The following is a 20,208-nucleotide window of genomic DNA, read 5'->3' as shown; positions in this document are numbered from 1 at the left end:
TTTTTGTATTGGATATTCGCATTCATATCCTCCCTCATCATCTCTGTGTCGGAGATGAAGAAGCATGGACATTTCTTCAACAGTGAGATTCCAGCCATCGTGAAAGGAGGAACTCCAGTGCTCAAGTGTGTTGAACGGTACGGATTGTATCTGCTGGATGAAGTAGAAGCACCCTTCAACTTTGCCGCTGTCAAAACCTCTCCTCGACCTGGGGTCTCGATTGCTACTCCGAAGACCTGGCACCGACGAGTTGGTCACCTGTACGAAATCTGGCGTTTGGCTTTGGTCGTTTGACACACCTCGCAAAGTTCAGGGTTGGACGAGGTTGAGGTACTCGCGAAGATGGTTGATGGAGTTGAGATTCGGCCTGACAACTATGATTCGGCCTCGTCCAACCCTGAACTTTGCGAGGTGTGTCAAACGACCAAAGCCAAACGCCAGATTTCGTACAGGTGACCAACTCGTCGGTGCCAGGTCTTCGGAGTAGCAATCGAGACCCCAGGTCGAGGAGAGGTTTTGACAGCGGCAAAGTTGAAGGGTGCTTCTACTTCATCCAGCAGATACAATCCGTACCGGCCCTCGGCAATTGATTTGCCCGCTCCAAGGGTCACCTTTCGTCGGTCTCTCTCATAAGATTCGAAGTGGTCACGCCGATTGGTGATGTGCGTGTTGGCGCCTGAATCCAGAATCCAGCAGGACTGTAGAGAGTGTCCAGCAGCAGTGTTGAGGACATATGATGAGACTGTGAGGAAGCTGATTGACTCGGTCGCTGTGTTGTCAGAATCCGCGATGGTCAGTTGGGCAGTCTTCTCTGGGTGCTCCGCCATGAACTTCTTAACCTCCTGCTCTTCATCGGCACTCAGCTTCTTGAGATTGTCCTCAAACTGTTTTGTCAGATTATCACCGGTTGCTACTGCCAGGGAGGACATCTAGAAGACGTTTCCTTCTCCGGGACGAAGTAGCTTCAGTGTAGATTTGTTCATATTTAATTCGACCTTCAGCTTGTGTAAGATCAGAGTCAATCCATTTCAATTTTCTTATGGTCTTTACCCGTGTAGCCCTAAGCCCTGGATGCTCATCAGTTGTGTTCAATAAGCTCCAGCCCTAAATAAGCTTCAATTCTCTATTGTTCTTGGTCCATTGATATACTACACAGTAGTAGCCCTAATATGTCTTTGTTCAAATGTGGTTGGGTGGTACCTAGGTTGTGTATAAACATTGTTGATAGATTCTTTGTTCTTCCCAACCTCTTCATTCTCTTAGGTTGTTCGATGATATACTACACAGTAGCCCCAACATCTCTTTGTTCAAATGTGGCTGGGTGTATAGAGTTCGCTGAGTTACTTGATGGATTCTTTGTTCTCTTCTGTGTACCTTTTGAGACCTCGAACAGCACCCATGTAGCATGCTATACACCTGTACCTATCATGCTATCATGTAGATTTACATACAATAGCATCTATTGTCAATAGCACTATCCCAATTGAGTAAAAGGTATTCATCCACATCCTCGAAACTTTGTAGACTTCGTAGATTCCCTTCGGTCTATAAATGTCCCCTTCTTCTCCCCATCTTCTCTCCTTCTTCTCCCTCTCGACTTCTCAATTCCTCGTTGGTTCGTAGCAATTGACCTTCGTTCTCATTTATTTTCTTCTCATCGTCTTCTCACTGCTTGAATTGGTCTTCTCGATCATCTTTTTTTGCAAACGTCAATTTCCAACATTGGTCTGGTAAGTAGCTACAGTCACCCCAACAATATCTCATTCAATACGCACATGCACATACTGTATACACATACACGGGACACTGACATCCATTATAGAACTTTCGTGACGGCGAAATGTCTTCTCCCAAAGTAACCATTGACGCCTATGCCATCCTGGCCGTTGCCCGCGATGCTAGCACTCAGGAAATCAACGCTGCCTACAAGCGTTTGGCTCTGAAATTCCATCCTGACCATGCTGGCAACACTGAAACCAACAATGAAAAGTTCAGAGAGGTATGTCTCCAGCAGAAAGAGATAGTTCTCGGTCAAATTGGCATAGCTAACAAGCCATTGTCAACAGATCAATGAGGCTGTCGAAATCCTTCGTGACTCCAAGAGCCGGGGACGGCTTGATGCCCAATTGAATGGAAAGCGCAAGAGAGCGCGCGCTCCTGATGAATTTTCGTCTTCCTGCAGCGGGCGGGCAAAGAGAGAGCGCCGCTCCGAGTGCCCCTCTGAGCGCCAATCCCAGGACTAATCTCAGGACCAATCTGAGCGCCCATGGACCAACCACTGGGAAAGGAACTTCTTCCCGCAAGGACGCAAGGAGCAGATGCGTGATCGCATGAAGCGCGATATTATTCGCCTGATGGGGGGTAGCTGTGGCCCCGACTTTGAAACTTTTCTTAGTTGGGTCATAAACAAGAGCATTGACGAGATGGAAGCCGACCATGCCAAAAATGCCCGTCGCCGTGAAGAGGTGCCGAGGACGTGCAATCCCGCTGACACATTTGCCAACTTTGCCTATGAACACGGCAAACCTCGATCTACTCGAAGCACCCCGCGTCCTGGTGATGGCCGCGGCCATTGGCATTATTATCGTGCTGGCGGTGCCCCCTCACCTGAGAGCAGCCGCTCTACAAGCCACGACGTAGCTGGCACTGCTGGCAATCATCCCCCAGCCCCAGCCAGACATGTCTCGCCGATCCGCCTGTTTTTCAGGACCGGCCGCAAGTGAGCAACTCGGCAAATCGACCCAGGGAATTGATACAGACACCACACCACATAACTAGTTAGTTAATCAATTTTACCCAAAATTGTTACCATACATTACCAGAGCAACTGCATGACTTACTAGTTACTACAGTAGCAACTACATCCACTCCCGTATACTACTACATAAACTTCTCTTCCTACTTGTTGTCTGATTCTTCATCAGGTCATTCTTCATTGATTCTTCCTCCAATCTTTCTTTTGGTTCTTCGCTGATTCTATCTGATCATGGACGATAGAGCCACCAATGGAGCTTCATTATGGAAGAGGTCTTTGAGACTTGAGACCAGTGGCTTGCTTCTATCCAGGAGCATAGTCTATCTCGAAGCGCAACCTTCTTAGCTCCCGTATCTCTCGCTAAACGCCGATCTGGCGGAATGAACGGGGGGAATTGGACTAAGTCTTGAAAACTACCATCCACTTCTGTCAAAGACTCAAACAACCTCTTCTTTAACACTCACCATGCTAGTCTGCTTGGCAGTTGACAAGGTAAACGCGGGGATTGCGGTGCTCCTCGTCCAAGACACCGACTTGTAAGCTGATAACAGAGGAAGGATGCACGAGGATGCCCTTACAACGGAGAGATTGCAAAGTGGCAGCTTCAATTGCAGTAGCGGGCCCAGCAATGTGAAAGGAGTTTTAAGGATTGCCGCAAACCTGAACCCATCATCCATATTCAGAAGGAAAACAACGCGATTGAACCCCCTTCAGTCAGTTAGAACAGGCCAAGTTGAAGCCCACACCACCGGCTTTCGCCGAGAGCAAGAACTAAGAAGACCAGGATATCCGAGTTCACGTTCTACTCTCTTTGCATGATCACCAATTCTTATACAATTTACACAAACGAGTTTGTCGAGGAAGCAGTTTGGATTGACGTCTAAGTATCCATATCATGTAACCAGGTGCCTCATCGCCCTGATCCTCATATAAACAGGACAATCAGAAGCCCTCCAGGTATTTCAAACGTCGGCCCAAAGCCCGGGAAACACAGATTCGAACCCGGGACTTTCATTTCTTGAACTGGCAAGTAATCCCATGATTACGAGGTCCACATGCATCTCCTCCATGCTGCAGGTTGATTTTCTGGTCTTTGTATGTAATGGACGCACCATTCAACCCGGAATTTTCGCTTCCAGTGCAACCCTGCCCTCCAACAACCTTGAGATTCGCCTTGAGCTTGGTCTGCTTAGGAGTGAATGTCTGCCCCTTCGGTGCACAATTCAAGCCGAGGGGCTCAACATCAGTCCATGTGCCATCATCATTCGGAAGACAAATGCGGATCTAGTTCATGGTATCAATTGAATTGTAACTTTTGTTCTTGTAAGATTGGTGACACTTACCCATGGTGTCTTGTCTTCGTAGTGACTATCACTCCAACGCGTGAAATGTACCAGGAACTTAGAGGTATCGACGGGGAAAACATGCTGGTCTGATCCGCAGGTCCAGAGAGCATTGACACCGGTAGACAGAGATAAAGCTAAAGCACCAATAAAGGTTGCCTTTTTGCTTGATAGAAACAGCATCTCTGGATTCAAGAAAAGCTGAGTTGCTAGAGAAGAAAATAGGAGTTGGCCCAGTACCGTTTGCTTGAGTATTGAATTGATAATCGGAAGCTCAAGACCGCATACTTCCAGCAGGTATTTATAGTTATCGTCAGTCCTGTAGAATGAACAACCTCTACTAGCCTGGGGCTTTTTTTGCTCGGAACTGCCTCATATGGAAAACTTCAGTGATAATCCTGTCGTGCAGAGTACATCGCCACAAGGGAATCTTTTGGCCCCGACTTCCAGCTGTAGCTAATTGGATGGCATATGGACTACATCGCCGAATTAACATGTGTAACTGTTTACCTCCGGGAATAAACCTGGGGCCTGAAGATTGTGGGTCTTTTTTGGTATGTAATAGGTTCGGTGCAATGAAGATCACTGCTACTATACTCCGTACTTCACCTCCACTTTTCAGCCCCATCGTCGCTCCATGGGTGGCCTTACATAGTATATCTTGGCTTACTCACTATATCAGCGTAACCGAGACATAAAAACTGGATCTCAATTATAGCCCCTGCGTCAAGTGGCATCGCCGCTTCTTGGCGATAGGATGTACCTCAATCTCTTCCCAATCTGGCTATAGAGATACTCCGGTTCCAAGTGAATTGTAACTTCCACACGATTTGGCTGTAGATCTCTCAGAAACAAACTCCGAAGGTCTTAGGCTTAGAGGCTATGACCCGCTAGCAGTCATGATGGCTCACTGGCAAGTACAAGGGAGACATAAATAGCTTCATCACCCCGCACATACTTCCTTGCGACTTCCTATATCCTTCAGCATTCATTTGCCTCCAGTCACATCCCCGTCAAAATGTATACCTTCAAAATCGCCCTCCCTGCGCTGTTTGCTCTTTCAGCAAATGCCTTGTTTGACTGCAACAAAAACCAACACGCCTTTGATCCTACACCGGGGAAATTTGTAGTCCACTTTACTACTGCCCGAGACAGCCATTACAACAACGAACCCTGGGTATGACCGTGCCTACCATAGTTCTTTACCAGTCTCCAAGCCTCTAACAATGCCATAAAATATAGATCCGAATCTGTGTCCCCAATAACTCAGGCTCTTGGGATAATGTTGACCCGCTGGGTATTCCCTGTGACACAGCAGGCCCGAAGAAGTTCAGTCCAAGTCAAACTGGCCTGAAGGCCGATCTGAAGGTCGGACTTGGTGATGCATGTGATGGGAGGGGTACAATGAAGGGGTCTTATCTGGAATACAAGACTGTCACCATTGATTTACACGGAAACTATAACAATGGCAAGACTTGTGGGAAGCGTGACCATGGAAGATCGTGTCAGCTCGAGATGTAAAGGATCCATCTGTCTTAGATCCTGGGCTGTCTGATAGAGCCGTGCTTCAAACACGGAGGAGCCACTTTGAAGCCTACAGATTCCGAACCCTCGGCACTTCCCTGATCTTTGGTGAAACTATTCCCAATCACTGCATTTCATGATGCTCATACAGCTTCCACTTCAAAGCCCGGGCCTATGTCATTACTGGCCTAATCATCTTGATCATGAGTTCTGAAGTTCAACGCTTCATTTAATTTGGTTCTTATCGTGACCTATCGAGGAAGCGATTGTCATAGGACAGAATCCTGTGCAGTCGCTGGACTGGTAGCTGTAGGCGGAGAAATTGCATCCGCGATAGACGCGACGCGTGAATCGTGATGCCCTAGACTACGTAGTTACGCGCGCTCCTGCACCGCGTCTCATACTCAACCTTCACTCTCACCCTCACCCGCGTTTTTGTTCTACGTCTTCCTAAGAATGGATAACCAGCCCATCTTTTGCACTAAGTGCAATCGCAGCTGTGCCATTGATGAATTTCTCGTCAACAAGCAAGGGAAGCGCAACGCAACTTGCAAGCGGCATTCGAATAAACGTTCCTTGGAGGTCGATGACTGGGAGAATTTCATTCAGGTCCTTCGCGATTGAAATAAGCCAGTGAGTAATCTAAACCGACTATGCGAGTAACTTGAAGCTGACTGCGCCTTGCTGCTCATAGGACCAACCTGAAATACTGGACGGGAAATACACAGTTAATTTGGATGCTCTACCGGTCAACTCTGGTTCTCTACGTGCCCAAGAGAATGCAATTCCTCGATCGGAGCTAAATGCAGCAATGCGAGATCTTGCTGAGATTATCTGGAAGGAAGGAGAATTTCGGTTCACTCATAAAGCAACCAACTGGCCCAGCCTAACGTACACGTACCGCTGTTCCCAAGATGCGATGGGTACCAAAAAGTATCAATCTCCCGTGGAGCCAGAGAAGCGACGGGATGGCCGACGCATGGATCGATTCCCATGCGAGAGCAAGCTCAGAATACGCCCTTGTTTACACAGTCGAACCCTTGCCGTTTCAATCCACCACAAATGGCATACACCCTACGAGGATGCCCGCGTACCGCCACCTGTGCTGGAATTGATTAATTCCCGCGTATCAAGCGAGAGTTACAAGACTGCAGCGGAGATAACCCGTGAAATTCGAGCCGTCCCCGAGGCGAAATCTGTGTCAAGACATCAAGTGTATTATCTCTGGCGGAAGGCAAATCCTCAGCGACACTCTGATCCCTTCGCCTCAGCTACAATGCTCCTTGCTGAAGACAGCGACTCTCAAAGTCACTATGCTGTGGCGTTGGAGGCCACGGGAACATGTCCATGACTACGAACAATCGACAGGCGCTATTCCAACCTGGAAAATTCCTGGCCACTCAGTTTGCCGCCTTGGAACACTCCGAAGATCTTTTCGTTCCATTGCATTGCTAGAAACTTGGGATGCTAGCGAAGAGAGCAAGAGGAGGTCAAAGGGCGTGTTTTACAACCGGGATCCGGCATGAGCTTTCGCACGGGATATTTCAATCGTACTCCAGCGCAGGGGGCGAAGATTGATCACCTCGTGGGGCCTGAGCGGTCAGGCCCCATTCTTAGCTTCCCTCGATGCATATGAGTGTTCAAGGACATCGCCAAGAATAGCCTATGACCGAGTCCATCCAGGTCTGGCTGGAAGCTTTGGCCCATCTCCTCAAGATTGGCTTCTCTCGGTTTCGCAAAGACTATTATCTTGGGAAATTTTGGGACCTGATTGTGCGAACCATTGAAGTCATACCAGGTGGCTTGGCCGGATGGGTTGTGTCGGATGGGGGCGGCTTAGGCCGGAGCATCTCCCAGTGTGACCCGTGGTGGCATTGATTCGGTCTTGGATGCAGGTGGCCGGTATAGATTTGATCACTCTCGAGACAACCAGTATGTTATCATTATCATAATCATGTATTATGGAACCAGCTGCAACTCGTCTAATGTACATCATTTTGTACAGCAATATACCTACCCAAAACATACGGAACTCGTCTCATCATAAAGCGGAATAGCCGCAACCCAACAGGCCCTGCGTCGTTGAACGAAACACGCGGGTTCAAGCCCGACCTTTGGAAAATAGGTACCATAAGCACCGTGAAACACCATAGCTATATAAGTCGAGAATCATCCACCACTCTCTTCGGAACGTGAAACCACTATCTTCGGTGGAAACTGAATCACTGGCGATACCGTTGTTGGACTGATATCCGAATTAGAGGAAGTAGATGTTGCTCTACTTCGTTGACTCGGCCTCCTATCCGACGGACGCAACTGTCCTCCAGTCCAATTTTCCGATAGCGACCCTGGAGAAAGGGACTGTGAAGTTGATGGCTCAAATAAGGCCCCGAGGGAGTTTGCGTGATTGGGACGAGACCTTGGCCGCGCAGGGGTTGGTGCAGGCACTGACTGCCGGACCGGACTGCGAGACATTCTCGAGCTTCCTTCTCCATTATCCACGGACTCTCTGCTGCTTATGAAGCTTCCTGCTCTTGAGCGGGTATCGGGTGTATGTGTGATTTGGTATTTGAGCTGTTGGCTTTGGAGTAATTTGTTCTTATATTCTTCTCCTGGTGTTGTAGGGTAGGTTGTTTTCGCGTCGTGGTTGAAACCTCCTCTCTCAATTTGTTTGTAGGCTTTGACTGCCATGAGAGTACTTGTTCTATTTAAGAATTGGGCAACCTTTCTTCTTCCCAGATCGCCTTCGGACTTGGAGTGAGTGGTGCTGGTTTGGTTGGTGGTATGGCGGCGCATGTTCGTCATGTGGATGTCGTCCGTACTTGTTCCAGACTCTCGGCGGGAACTGCTTCGTGTCTCTGAAGAAGCACAGTTACCGCAGTGTGCACATGGACCTGCGGTAGGTTCGTTTGGTTCTCCCTCTGGCTGGCCATATCTTTTGTCTTCGGCGTCCATATCAGCGGACAGGAGGAGATATAGTGATCCCAATGCAGCAAGTCCTGTACCAACGATTGGTGCCCATTGACCTTGAGATCCACTTGTTAATAACGTCTGACAAGCATGACGGGTCGAATTGAAGATAACAACTTACCAATGCTTTGTATTGGCTCTGTCTGGTATCTCACCTGATCGCTCCAAAAGTTCATTTCACCTTTGATAAGAATCGCAAGCACTGCTGCAGCAAATATCGGTATCCCAATGACAGTCAACCATCTTTTGATCTTCTCGCTAATTCCAGTCATTTTCTCAATGGTAGCTCCATTGGTTCCCTCGATGGGTTGGTTGGGTTCCAGCGCTATCCCATTCGAGGTCTTCTTCCCGTTATTGTCCAGGATCTTGATCCACATGGATATCAATGACAAGATTCCCGGAATGCAGCATGCAGCTGCAATGAGGGTTGCCGCATTGAAGGACAGCTCGGTAGGTACTGGAATCACAAAGATATTATCAGCTGCGTCTAGCCGCAGTGGTGAGCGTGGACCATCTTCCGGTGTACAAGCAATGCTACAGTTGGAACCATAGGTGAAGTTACCTGTTGCGGCCCAAGAAATGCTCGCTGGGTCATCAGCTGGGCAAACGATGGGTTCGAGGCGCATGAACTCCACAATCAAGCTGATTAGCCCGACCAGAAGAAGAACCGTCCACAAGAAGATGATATCTCGGCCCGGGTTATAGAAATAGGTTCGAGATATCCTCACAGTTGCAGGCGCGGTGAGGATGCCGATTGCGCACAGCTGAAATGCGCCATAAACATCCATATCAACGGCACCTGTGCGATGTTAGACTGTTTGATCATCTTGCTTGGTCGGAGCATGAGCAAATTCTTCACCCCGAGGTAGGGAATCCAGTTGGCTCACCTTCGACATGAAGCGCAGCAAGCACAATCCCGTGGAGCGCTGCGATAGCGGGAAAGAGTAGCACAGCGGCCAAGCAAGCATTCCGAATCCATTCATATTTGCGAGCGACCACACAGGCTGCAATTAAGACATAGTATCTGGGACGGGAGATCAGTATACTGTGATTGTAATGCTAATCTTTTGCCAGGGAACTTACAGGGCTCGTGTCCCCGGGCCATACTGACCGGAGACAGGCCAGGCGCAAACAACCTCAAGAGGCGAGGATTTCCCAGTCGCATTGAGGGATGATGCTGCACGGTGCACAAGAGCATGTTCTAAGACGGGAGCAACGGAAAGAATTGCCGGCATCGCATGTTATCCGCCTACGGCGATGGTAACGAGGGTAGAGTAGCAGAAACGCATATATTGACGTTCTGGTCTAATCTTGACGAGGGTCTCTGAAGGAAGTTCAATATGAGAACAAGGAAACGAGGATGGGAAGAAAAGAAAGAGCCTCCGGGCCGTCTTATCCACTGCGGACTAGATCGACTCTGATCGACAAAGCGAATAGGGCGCACCCCGGGGCTGCAAGCTGTTTCGTCAGCAACAGCCTCCTCCCGGGTTTATGAGCCTCCGCTTTGGCTAGGATTGGATGACCTCAAGAATCCGTCTATTATCGCCCTTAGTTTCTTGATTGAGGAGGTACTCCCGTGATCTTGACCGGGGCGGGCGCAGCATAACCCGGGCGCCAATACGAGATGGAGATGGGGCAAAGCCAGCTTCTGCTGATTGGCAAGTTGAGCTTTATCGTACATGTTGGACAGTGGCTGTGTCTGCAAGCACTCTCGGAAGTCTCCGAGGTGCAATATGTTCTCGAGAGGAGGGAGCTTTCAACATCTTTATAGTGTAGGAAATATTTAATGATCCAACTTTAAAGTCAACAAAGGGGGAAAGATTGGGTTTGATAGAAACGAACCATGGGTCGGCCAACACATGGACATCTGACTTCATAAATTGCCCGTGCGGGAACTTCGCCTTTTTCTCCAACAAGTCTCGCTTCTGCTTGGCATTTCTGGCGGGCTAACTCCATCTGATCCTTGAGCTAGTCAGATTGTCCTCAACGTGCTTGTGCGGTCTCTCTGTTTTCTGATTGACCTTCCCGTTTTGAGGCGCAAGCACAGAACCCCCAGACCCCCTCGAAATTTCTCCCTCCAACCCTTTGGGCCTTTATGACTGTACTGTACAACGGATCGATGGAACATTTGGGCTTCGCCCACTTCTTATGCATTTTAATAAAGCACGTCGTCCATCCGCGAGACCCCCTTTGAACACGGAGCTCCCTCACAACCCCAGGAATCTTGGCTGAGCCTTCATTAGCAGCTGGCTCCCGTTTCTCTCGCTCGCGACCCAAATCGCAATTTTATGAACTCATCGATCTGAAACCGAGGGACAATCTACTCTAGCTCCTCAAATCCTTAATCAGTCCTTAAGCGCCTCAGCGTTCAAGTACCAAGGGCAGAACTCTCCAACATATGATCTCCGGATCTTTAATTGGGTGAAAATACCAACACCCAAGATTGTCATATTTGTCGCTCTGTCGCGCGAGGGAAATGTTCCTCCCAAAATCTGACAACTGGATCTTGTTATAAAATTTTCTTGCCTGACATTCCGGTAATTGGTGACCAACCATGTTTGCAGGTGGCGGCGGCTGAAAGGACATTGGAGGCTGACATGATGCGCGACGACCACAGCTAGTATCCGGTGAATGGACTTGAGCTAGAAGCTCAACGACCATTTCGAACAGCCTGAGAGCAAGAGAAATTTTTCAAAATGGACGACGAACTCGACACATCGAAAATCAAAAGTTGGCGGTCAATCATTACTCTAATCATTTTTGTCATAACTAGTGAGTCCTTTTCGTCTACGCAGAGATTGTGACTCATGTTCACCAATTTTGAATACAGATATCATCGTGCTTTTCCCGTTTCATGTGCCCATATACCTTCCTCGATGGCTCGCGAACGGGGTTGTGGACACACTCAGTGCCTTGCGCATAATACCGCGCCGGATCAAAACCAGCGACCCCAATGCTAAAGAGAGCCGTTTCATCAGACTTCGCTTCCCATTGAACTTTTTGACAGCACCCCTGATAGCGGATCTCTTTCTTCTCGCTATTTTGGCTATTGGCCGACAAGAGGTACACGATGGCACTATCGGAACACACAGCATCTCGCCCATCGATATCATGGTCTTCTTCCTCACTCTTGCATACATCGCCATCTCGATTGACGCTTCCGGCCTTATCAGATACCTGGCTTTCAAAGTTCTCCAAAAGGCCGGTAAGGTTGGCCACCGGTTGTTTTTCTACCTATTTGCCTTCTTCTTTGGATTGGGCACCTTCATCGGAAACGACCCGATTATTCTGTCGGGTACAGCATTCCTTGCGTATATGACTCGAGTATCAAGCAACATCGTCCACCCTCGAGCCTGGATTCACAGCCAGTTTGCCATAGCCAACATCGCCTCCGCGATTCTTGTCTCTTCCAACCCGACCAACCTAGTTCTTGCTGGCGCCTTCAAGATCAAGTTCATTGTCTACACTGCGAACATGATTGTTCCAGTAGTTGTCACAGCAATCGTACTCTTTCCGTTCCTGCTGTACATTATCTTTGCCGACGAATCCCTCATCCCCTACTCCATCACAATGCACGAGCTGCCCGAAGGAGCCAAATTCAAACCGCCCGTCAACCCCAACATTCCGAATGCCAGAGGAAACGCAGAAGAGGAGGAAAAAGAAGGCGACGGGCCGGGACAGCAACTCTCGCTAGAAGAGATCATGAACCCCTTCTTGGACAAAACGGGTGCTGCCTTTGGCGCAGTCATCATGGCTGCCACTCTCATCACCGTCCTGGCAATCAACGCAGCGATCCAAAGGGACACAGAGGTTCCCGTTTTCTACGTCACCTTACCCGCTGCTTTCGTGATGTTTTGCTGGGATCTCGCATTCGGTTGGTTCCACCGCCACGAGACACGAGAAATCGCCGCCAAGGGTCGACGGGATATCGAAGACGCGCGGGCAGAGCGAGAACGGACAGGACAAAGCCCAGACACACAGACATTGGACCAGTCCGAGCAGTATGATGCTTCGGGCCTACGCCACCGCAGTGAACACACATATGACGAGCTCTCGCTTGACGCAGCCGACAGTAACACGGCCTCGAAAGCGCCTTGTTCAGAACCCGAGACTCCATTGTCGGTGTCTGTTCTCGTCGACAAAGAAAAGTTCCCGGAACTAGAGCTACCAGGGGGTGTTGCGAGGGACAGCAATAATCATGCTCGCCCGTCTTCTCCCGAACCATTGGACTCGAGACAGACTACCGAGACAACGACAGACGTGGAGAAACGCACGTATACTTATGAACGAGACACAGGACCCCCCACGTTGGTCTCACTCTGTGCTGATCTGTACCGCTGGTCACAAGAGACGTTCCCTACCGTGACGGTCGTAGTATCCCACATGCCATTCGCCCTGGTCCCATTCGCCTTTGCGATGTTCGTTCTAGTGCAGGCACTCGTCACCAAGGGCTGGGTACCCGTTTTCGCCTATGGATGGGACCATTGGGTAGAAAAGACAGGGACAGTAGGCAGCATCGGTGGAATGGGATTTATATCTGTGATCTTATGCAACGTGAGTATTTCCCTTCCCCTTCCCCTCTTTTCAGCTCGCTTCATCTCACCGCAGGCAAACCAGCTAACTCTCCTTCTCCATCCAGTTCGCCGGCACAAATATCGGCACCACAATCCTCCTCTCTCGCGTAATCCAAGCATGGCTACAAATCCACGAAGTCAGCGGCGTCCCGATCAGCGATCGCACATGGTGGGCTACTGTGTACAGCATGGCGCTGGGCGTCAATTACGGCGCTTTCAGCAGTGCGTTTAGCGCTTCGCTGGCTGGAATGCTTTGGCGGGATATTTTGAACAGGAAACATATCCGCGTTGGCAGTCTGGAGTTCGCTCGTGTTAACCTTCCTATTATTGCTATCTCTATGGTGGTTGGCTGTGCTGTGCTTGTTGGAGAGGTTTATATCGTTCGAAGTGATAAGCCGTATATTCCGGCTGCTTGAGTGGAGGGTTTTTGAAGGGCTTTTTTGTTGAAGGTTTAGAGTGTGCTCTGTTGGTTATAGATTATGATGATGCTTGGTTGGGGTGGTTTTCTTGTCCATTGGGCCTCTTCAACGCAACGATCTTATGAAGTCAATGAACCCGTTCTATGGTTTATGAAACTGTCAAACTGTTATGAAACTGTATCTGGGGAAGTATCATCGAGACATATTGTGAAGTCGTATTTTGTTGGATTTTATGTCATTCTCTGCCACTTTGATGGGACCTTGAGGAGGGATGTGCTGTGAATGGATTGGATGTAGACAAACATTCCGACCGGAGTTTGATCTTCGTACGGAGTAGATTCAAGACACTTGTCACACAAAGAACAAGGGAAGACCCGTAACTGGCAGCTCAAGTCCGAGGTGAGGCGCAGCTGTCTCACGCATGGACCAGTATATTAGGTACCTGCCTTGCCTAGATGCAGGTCTTTTGCCATTTAGGGATAGTCGGGGGCTAACTGTGCTGGAAAAAGGGGCACCTGGGGATACACATACAAGAGAAGGGAGGCTGCAATATAAGAGTTACGGATAGAACATGTCTACAAGATAATACTAGACGAGAACAGTGAAATAGAAACGAGTTCATTGAATCGGACTCTCAGAGTCCAGTGCCTCCGGGTACGCCATTCTGGTCTTTTTTTGGACTTCATAATCATCGTAATCATCCGTCGCATTTGCACAGTCGAGATCTCATCGAGAGATCAGATCGATCCGTACCTTGCCAGCATGCGCGCAGGGATAAGAAAAAACGTAATGGCCAAGGTCCATCATAGGTAGTATTGCACAAGGAAGAGAAGAAGGGTTCTATGAACAAGCAGAAAAAGGGGTAAATGATAAAACTGCGGTCCGCTGGACCCGGCAAAGATGGCAGATAGATGGTAATGTCAAACGAGTGACAGAATGGGTAAAAAAGGGCCTGTCTTCGAAGAGTTGAAAGAGTGCGTTCTTGCGAAGAGCAGGAAAGAAGTGGAAAAAAAGATATCAAAAAGAATGATAAAAGAAAGGAAAAAAAGGAAACAGTCGTCAAGACCATATCCACTTGCGCAATCTACCAGAGATGTCGTTCATACCGGGCCACGATCGACGCGACGATTTAGTTGATGTACCACTTGGCACCCTCGACACGACCCTTATCCATAGCGGCCAACTGACCGAACAGGTGACGGGACAGATCGATGGAGGTGTTGTCGCAACCCATGCACTTGTCAACGACGGTACCGGTGGCAGTCTGGCCGTTGTACTCGATGGTGACGGTCTTGCCGCAGTCACTGTCCTGCATGATACCGTGGGGAAGGGCAAGGACGTTCTCGACAGTGCCGTCGTTGGTGTTGCCGCAAGAGCTGGGGTTGGTGGCGGTGGTGGCAGTGTCGTAGAAGGTGATCATGCCTTCACAGGGGGAACCCTCGGAGCAAGCGCCGCCGCTACCGCTGCTGGCAGGGGCAGGAGCCGGGGCCGCAGCACGGGCGGTGGCCTGAGGAACGGGAGCCGGGGCAGCGGAGGTGGTCTCTTCCTTCACGACGGGCTCGGGGGCGGAGTAAGCCTGCACGACGGGAGTGGTGGGAGCGGGAGCGGCGGTGGTGGAGGAGGTGGTAGGCTCGGCCTTCACAACCTCCTTAGCGGGTGCCTGAACGGTAGGAACGGTAGGAGCCGGGGCAGCAGTGGTGGTAACGGCAGCGACGACGGGAACGGCAGTGGTGGTGGCCTGGTAAGGCTGAACGGTGGTGGTGACATCGACGGTGGTCCAGACGATGTCGGTGACGGTCTCCCAAACGACGGCGCGTTTAGCGACGGGAGCCGAGTAGCCAGTCAAGGCGAAGAAAGCGCCAGCAAGGGCGAGAGTCTTGGTGATGGGAGCCATTTCGAAAAGTAGCGTAGAGAGAGAGAGAGTGTGTGTGTGTGTAAGGACTGATCACTGCACAGCAGGAAGACAGAAAAGGCACTCGAAAGGAGGGAAGTGCGAAAGAAGTTGAAAGGACCGAGGTGGATGGAGAAGGGAAAGTTGGATCGGGGGGAGAGTCTCGATTTTATAAATCCCGGCCACGGCGAGAGCGTGCAAGTGGGTCTTGACTTTATTCTTATTATTTTCTTCTCTCAGTCTACACAGTCTACACTCTACTCTCAGTACTCTCAATCAAATCATTCAATCCTTTTGATCTCCCTCTATTCTTCTCATTCCAATCACAGCCTTCAGGTACCTGAACCGAAGGTCCCGACTGTATCCCATTGGGCCCAACCCTACAGGGGCTCAGTGAATACGACCGAGACTGTGGCTTAGGATCCACCGGTACCTGAGTGGACCGGACCAGGCTTTCCCTCTCAAGAGGATATCATATCCGATCTCTTCCACATTGTCAACTCATATTTTCTTCCGCCTTACAAATGACGTGTCAGTACAGAGTGCAGTCTGCCATTCCACACTGTCTGACGTGTATAGTGTATACCCACTACCCAGTCACACAAAAGACGATCTCTCCATGAAGCTTGGCTTCTCCACCTTGGTCTGGACTCGTTTGCAGGATTTTCTTTGTGGATAAAGTGCCGATCGGGAGAGATCGCACATCTTCAAGCCTCTTCTCACTAGACATCAGTCTAGACTTGAAATATTCGTCTCTCTGTACGGAGTAGTACTTCGTATCTGTATCTCCCAGCCCTAAACCAGCCCGGCCTCAATGCAGGGCACGACATAGCTAAACATAATTAGGTCCACATGAGACAAAGACCTTGGTTTTCAAATTATCTCGCAAGCTAGCGCAATCAGACCCTTTGTACCTTTGACTGTAACCTCTACATTCCAGGCCCGACCGTCCCCTCTTCAGAGAATACATGGTACAGAACTCGAGGATTTGGTTGGCATCCATAGCGACTTCGTTTCGTCCAGTCCCCTGCGCTCCACTTCACCGATGATCCTCCCGGAATTGGACGGGGTGACCATGGGTTTGCATACTGCGTGGGAATGGGGTTCAGGTTCATGAGGGGTTTCATGTCTTGTGTGAGCAGTGATGAAAGCTATTGTGAAATAACGGGGAGGCTAGATCTTGCATTCACATAGATAGGATAGCCGATAGTTAATTCAAAATCATCCTCCATATCTGAACTCTCGACTCGAAACTGAATATTACTGAGTCAAAGAACAGAGAATTCTTTCAAACTCTTCAAACCCCACAAGAAATCACCTTGTAAGTGTGGCAAACTATGAAGCATGTGGCTTGGGGTACCCATTCGAACCAGACGAACGCAGTGGCTCCCGGTGGATCCATGAAGGCGTTTCAGGTTGTCATTGATCCATCTTACCTTCTTAAGTTCTTGCCCTTTCTGGGGAGATAAGCGATTGGTCGGGGCCTCTTAGCCTTAGGTTCTAGGTTTTTGCCATCGCCGGATGGGGAAATAACGTTTGATGTGGCTCAGGACTTCGGCAGAGCTTCATTTTGGTAGTGAGGCTCATGAAAGGGAACGACTACTCAATTTAATGTGAAGAAAGTATAACATTGACTTGCCAAATAAGTAGTAAGAAATCCAGATCATAACCCACGCCGAAACACACTGAGGAAACAGAAAAAAAAAACAAAGTCCATCAAAATCATAATATGAGTACACGTACTAAGCCGCGATGAAGGCATGCACAATCGCGAAAGAGAATATCCAAAAGCTTCAAACAACAACCTTAACCCTGGCACATGATACAGGCATCCTTGTTCTCAATGCTACACTGCAAAGCCGCATCCGAGTAGATATCACCCTCGCCGGCCTTGCTCTCAGCATCCTCAGGCTGGGCTTCGGCCTCATCAGCCTTGGCCTCGACAGCGGGGGTGGCAGCAACCGGTGCAACCACAGTGCGCGGGTTCTCGTCAATAGGGGCGATGACCTTGGTGGGAGCGGCATCGACGCCCATGGCACGGGGAATAGCAGAGTAGGCAGAGGCGCCAGTACCACCGACACGCTTCTTGGATCGAGCGACGTTGGTGTCCTCCACCAGAAGCTGCTCCTGGTCGACGGTGAACTGGATAGGGGCGGAGGCGGCCATGGTACGGAGGTAGTACATGCCGGTCTTCAGACCCATCTTCCAGCCGGCAAAGTGCATACTGGTAAGCTTGCCCATGGTAGGCTCCTTCAAGTGGATGTTGAGGGACTGCGACTGGTCAATGAAGGCACCGCGGTCGGCGGCCATCTGCAGGATGTTGCGCTGGGAGATCTCCCAAACCGTCTTGTACAGCGCCTTGATGTCGGCAGGGATGTTGGGGATGTTCTGCACGGAGCCACCGTCGGCGATGATGCGGTTCTTCATGTTGTCCGACCACAGGCCGAGGTCGACAAGATCCTTCAGGAGCCAGGGGTTGACAACCTGGAACTCACCAGCCAAGACACGGCGGGAGTAGATGTTCGAGGTGTAAGGCTCGAAGCACTCGTTGAAGCCGAGAATCTGACTGGTACTGGCAGTGGGCATGGGAGCGACCAACAAACTGTTGCGGACACCAGTCTCGGCAATCTTGGCCTTCAAAGAAGCCCAATCCCAGAGGTCGGTCGGGGTGCGATCCCACATGTCGTACTGCAGAATGCCCTGCGAGACGGGAGAGCCCGGGTAGGTCTCATAAGGGCCCAGCTCCGCGGCAATATCAGCGGAGGCAGTCAGAGCACCGTGGTAGATGGTCTCGAAGATCTGAATGTTGAGCTGTCTAGCCTGAGGGGAGTCGAAAGGCAAACGCAGAGCCAGGAAAGCATCGGCAAGACCGTTGACACCCAGAGCGATGGGGCGGTGACGGAAGTTGCTCTTCTCGGCCTCGGGGACCGGGTAGTAGTTGATGTCAATGATCTTGTTCAGGTTGCGCACCAGAACCTGCACGACCTCGTGAAGCTTGCCAAAGTCATACTCGCCACGGGCAGAGTCGACAAAGGTGGGGAGTGCGAGGGAAGCCAGGTTGCAGACAGCCACCTCGTCGGGGGCACTGTACTCGATGATCTCGGTACACAGGTTGGAGCTGCGAATGGTACCCAGGTTCTTCTGGTTGCTCTTCTTGTTGCAAGCATCTTTGTAAAGCATGAAGGGGTTGCCAGTCTCAGTCTGGGCCTCGAGAATGGCATACCAGAGCTTCTGAGCCTTGATGGTCTTGCGGCCACGGCCCTCCTTCTCGTACTTCTCGTAGAGAGCTTCAAACTCATCGCCGTAAACATCAGCCAGGCCGGGGGCCTCGTTAGGGCAGAAGAGAGTCCAGTCACCGTTGGCCTCAACACGCTTCATGAAGAGATCGGGAGTCCACAGAGCGTAGAAAAGATCGCGAGCACGAACCTCCTCCTTACCGTGGTTCTTGCGCAGATCAAGGAACTCGAAGACATCGGCGTGCCACGGCTCCAAGTAGATAGCAAAGGCACCAGGACGCTTGTTACCGCCCTGGTCCACATAGCGTGCGGTGTTGTTGAACACACGCAGCATGGGGACAATGCCGTTGGAGGAACCGTTGGTTCCGCCGATGTAAGAACCAGTGGCACGGATGCGGTGGACGTTCAAGCCGATACCACCGGCGGTCTTGGAGATCATAGCACAAGTCTTCAAAGTGTCATAGATACCCTCAATGCTGTCCGCGCTCATGTCAACCAGGAAGCAAGAAGCAAGCTGGGGCTGAGGGGTAGCAGCGTTGAAGAGAGTGGGGGAGGCGTGAGTGAAGTACTTCTGGGACATCAAGTGGTAGGTCTCGATAGCCTTCTCAATGTCCTCTCCGTGGATTCCGACAGCAACACGCATCAGCAGGTGCTGGGGACGCTCAGCAACGTTTCCGTTGATCCGAAGAAGGTATGAACGCTCGAGAGTCTTGAAGCCGAAGTAGTTGTAGTTGAAGTCACGGTCGTAGACAATGGCGGAGTTGAGCTCCTCGGCATGCTTCATGACAATCTCGTAGTGCTGCTGTGAGATCATAGGAGCAGGCTTATTGTTCTTGGGGTTCACATAGTGGTAAAGATCAGAGATGACCATGGAAAATTGCTTTTTTGTTTGCTTGTGGAGGTTTGACACAGCGATACGTGCAGCCAGGATGGCATAGTCGGGGTGTGTGACGGTCATGTATGCGGCAGTCTCGGCGGCCTGGGGTTGTGGTGTTAGTGTGGTCCTAATATTAAGATAAAGCGAGCCAACATACCAAGTTATCGAGCTCAATGGTGCCAACACCCTGGTAGACGCCGGAGATGACCTTCTGGGTGATAGCTGCGGCATCGACGTGCTCAGGGTCGAGGCCATAACAGAGCCTCGAGACACGTGCTGTGATCTTGTCGAACTGCACGCGTTCTTTGCGTCCATCTGCATTTTGATATCGTGTCAGTTCAGGAACTAACGCGTGTGGCAAGACTGGTGGCTGTGGCAAGATGCAGGGAGCACGGGATAACCCTTGCCACCAATGCCCCTCGGACTACCAGACGATTGTGTATTCACTTACCTCTCTTGTAGACGAACATTTTGATAGGGATGAGGTGGCGGTAAAGGCTGAAAAGAAGAGAGGAGTGAACAGGGGTATCAAGATCACAGAAGGAAGACTGTTGAGGTAGTATTAGGTTATAGAAAAGTGAGGAAGATGAATATTGAAGCCCGTAGAGGGGTGTGAGAA

The 20,208-nt window shown here is 50.2% G+C and overlaps 10 protein-coding genes across 10 annotated transcripts; 5 read left to right on the top strand and 5 right to left on the bottom strand.

Annotated features, from left to right (window-relative positions):
• Nucleotides 1-54: 54 nt before the first annotated feature.
• Nucleotides 55-294, top strand: N7515_002803 (uncharacterized protein; the record flags this gene model as incomplete). The annotated part of the gene is made up of 1 exon (XM_056663547.1): nt 55-294. One exon carries the CDS (start codon nt 55-57, stop codon nt 292-294), a length of 240 nt encoding a protein of 79 aa, XP_056525660.1.
• Nucleotides 295-416: 122 nt separating this feature from the next.
• N7515_002802 (uncharacterized protein) lies at nt 417-929 on the bottom strand (the record flags this gene model as incomplete). The annotated part of the gene is made up of 1 exon (XM_056663546.1): nt 417-929. The coding sequence occupies one exon, from the start codon at nt 927-929 to the stop codon at nt 417-419; it is 513 nt and encodes a 170-aa protein (XP_056525659.1).
• A 911-nt stretch (nt 930-1,840) lies between these two features.
• N7515_002801 (J domain-containing protein) lies at nt 1,841-2,243 on the top strand (the record flags this gene model as incomplete). Its single annotated transcript, XM_056663545.1, has 2 exons — nt 1,841-1,999; nt 2,067-2,243. 2 exons carry the CDS (start codon nt 1,841-1,843, stop codon nt 2,241-2,243), a joined length of 336 nt encoding a protein of 111 aa, XP_056525658.1.
• Nucleotides 2,244-2,318: 75 nt separating this feature from the next.
• On the top strand, nt 2,319-2,723 carry N7515_002800 (uncharacterized protein; the record flags this gene model as incomplete). The annotated part of the gene is made up of 1 exon (XM_056663544.1): nt 2,319-2,723. The coding sequence occupies one exon, from the start codon at nt 2,319-2,321 to the stop codon at nt 2,721-2,723; it is 405 nt and encodes a 134-aa protein (XP_056525657.1).
• Nucleotides 2,724-3,766: 1,043 nt separating this feature from the next.
• On the bottom strand, nt 3,767-4,281 carry N7515_002799 (uncharacterized protein; the record flags this gene model as incomplete). The annotated part of the gene is made up of 2 exons (XM_056663543.1): nt 3,767-4,039; nt 4,099-4,281. The coding sequence occupies 2 exons, from the start codon at nt 4,279-4,281 to the stop codon at nt 3,767-3,769; spliced, it is 456 nt and encodes a 151-aa protein (XP_056525656.1).
• Nucleotides 4,282-5,116: 835 nt separating this feature from the next.
• Nucleotides 5,117-6,973, top strand: N7515_002798 (uncharacterized protein; the record flags this gene model as incomplete). The annotated part of the gene is made up of 4 exons (XM_056663542.1): nt 5,117-5,275; nt 5,341-5,615; nt 6,120-6,231; nt 6,317-6,973. The coding sequence occupies 4 exons, from the start codon at nt 5,117-5,119 to the stop codon at nt 6,971-6,973; spliced, it is 1,203 nt and encodes a 400-aa protein (XP_056525655.1).
• Nucleotides 6,974-7,791: 818 nt separating this feature from the next.
• On the bottom strand, nt 7,792-9,827 carry N7515_002797 (uncharacterized protein; the record flags this gene model as incomplete). The annotated part of the gene is made up of 4 exons (XM_056663541.1): nt 7,792-8,648; nt 8,714-9,391; nt 9,480-9,616; nt 9,676-9,827. 4 exons carry the CDS (start codon nt 9,825-9,827, stop codon nt 7,792-7,794), a joined length of 1,824 nt encoding a protein of 607 aa, XP_056525654.1.
• A 1,461-nt stretch (nt 9,828-11,288) lies between these two features.
• N7515_002796 (putative arsenite efflux transporter ArsB-like) lies at nt 11,289-13,582 on the top strand (the record flags this gene model as incomplete). Its single annotated transcript, XM_056663540.1, has 3 exons — nt 11,289-11,364; nt 11,423-13,146; nt 13,232-13,582. The coding sequence occupies 3 exons, from the start codon at nt 11,289-11,291 to the stop codon at nt 13,580-13,582; spliced, it is 2,151 nt and encodes a 716-aa protein (XP_056525653.1).
• Nucleotides 13,583-14,714: 1,132 nt separating this feature from the next.
• On the bottom strand, nt 14,715-15,479 carry N7515_002795 (RlpA-like double-psi beta-barrel domain-containing protein; the record flags this gene model as incomplete). Its single annotated transcript, XM_056663539.1, has 1 exon — nt 14,715-15,479. One exon carries the CDS (start codon nt 15,477-15,479, stop codon nt 14,715-14,717), a length of 765 nt encoding a protein of 254 aa, XP_056525652.1.
• A 1,803-nt stretch (nt 15,480-17,282) lies between these two features.
• Nucleotides 17,283-20,059, bottom strand: N7515_002794 (ribonucleotide-diphosphate reductase subunit RNR1; the record flags this gene model as incomplete). The annotated part of the gene is made up of 3 exons (XM_056663538.1): nt 17,283-19,691; nt 19,747-19,904; nt 20,041-20,059. The coding sequence occupies 3 exons, from the start codon at nt 20,057-20,059 to the stop codon at nt 17,283-17,285; spliced, it is 2,586 nt and encodes an 861-aa protein (XP_056525651.1).
• Nucleotides 20,060-20,208: the final 149 nt, after the last annotated feature.

The sequence above is a fragment of the Penicillium bovifimosum genome, assembly GCF_028826915.1.
Source record: "Penicillium bovifimosum strain IBT 22155 chromosome Unknown utg000002l_segment0_segment0, whole genome shotgun sequence".
NCBI classification, from domain to species: domain Eukaryota; kingdom Fungi; phylum Ascomycota; class Eurotiomycetes; order Eurotiales; family Aspergillaceae; genus Penicillium; species Penicillium bovifimosum.
Note: the sequence above shows the minus strand (reverse complement) of the source record. Positions and strands in the feature narration are given on the sequence as shown.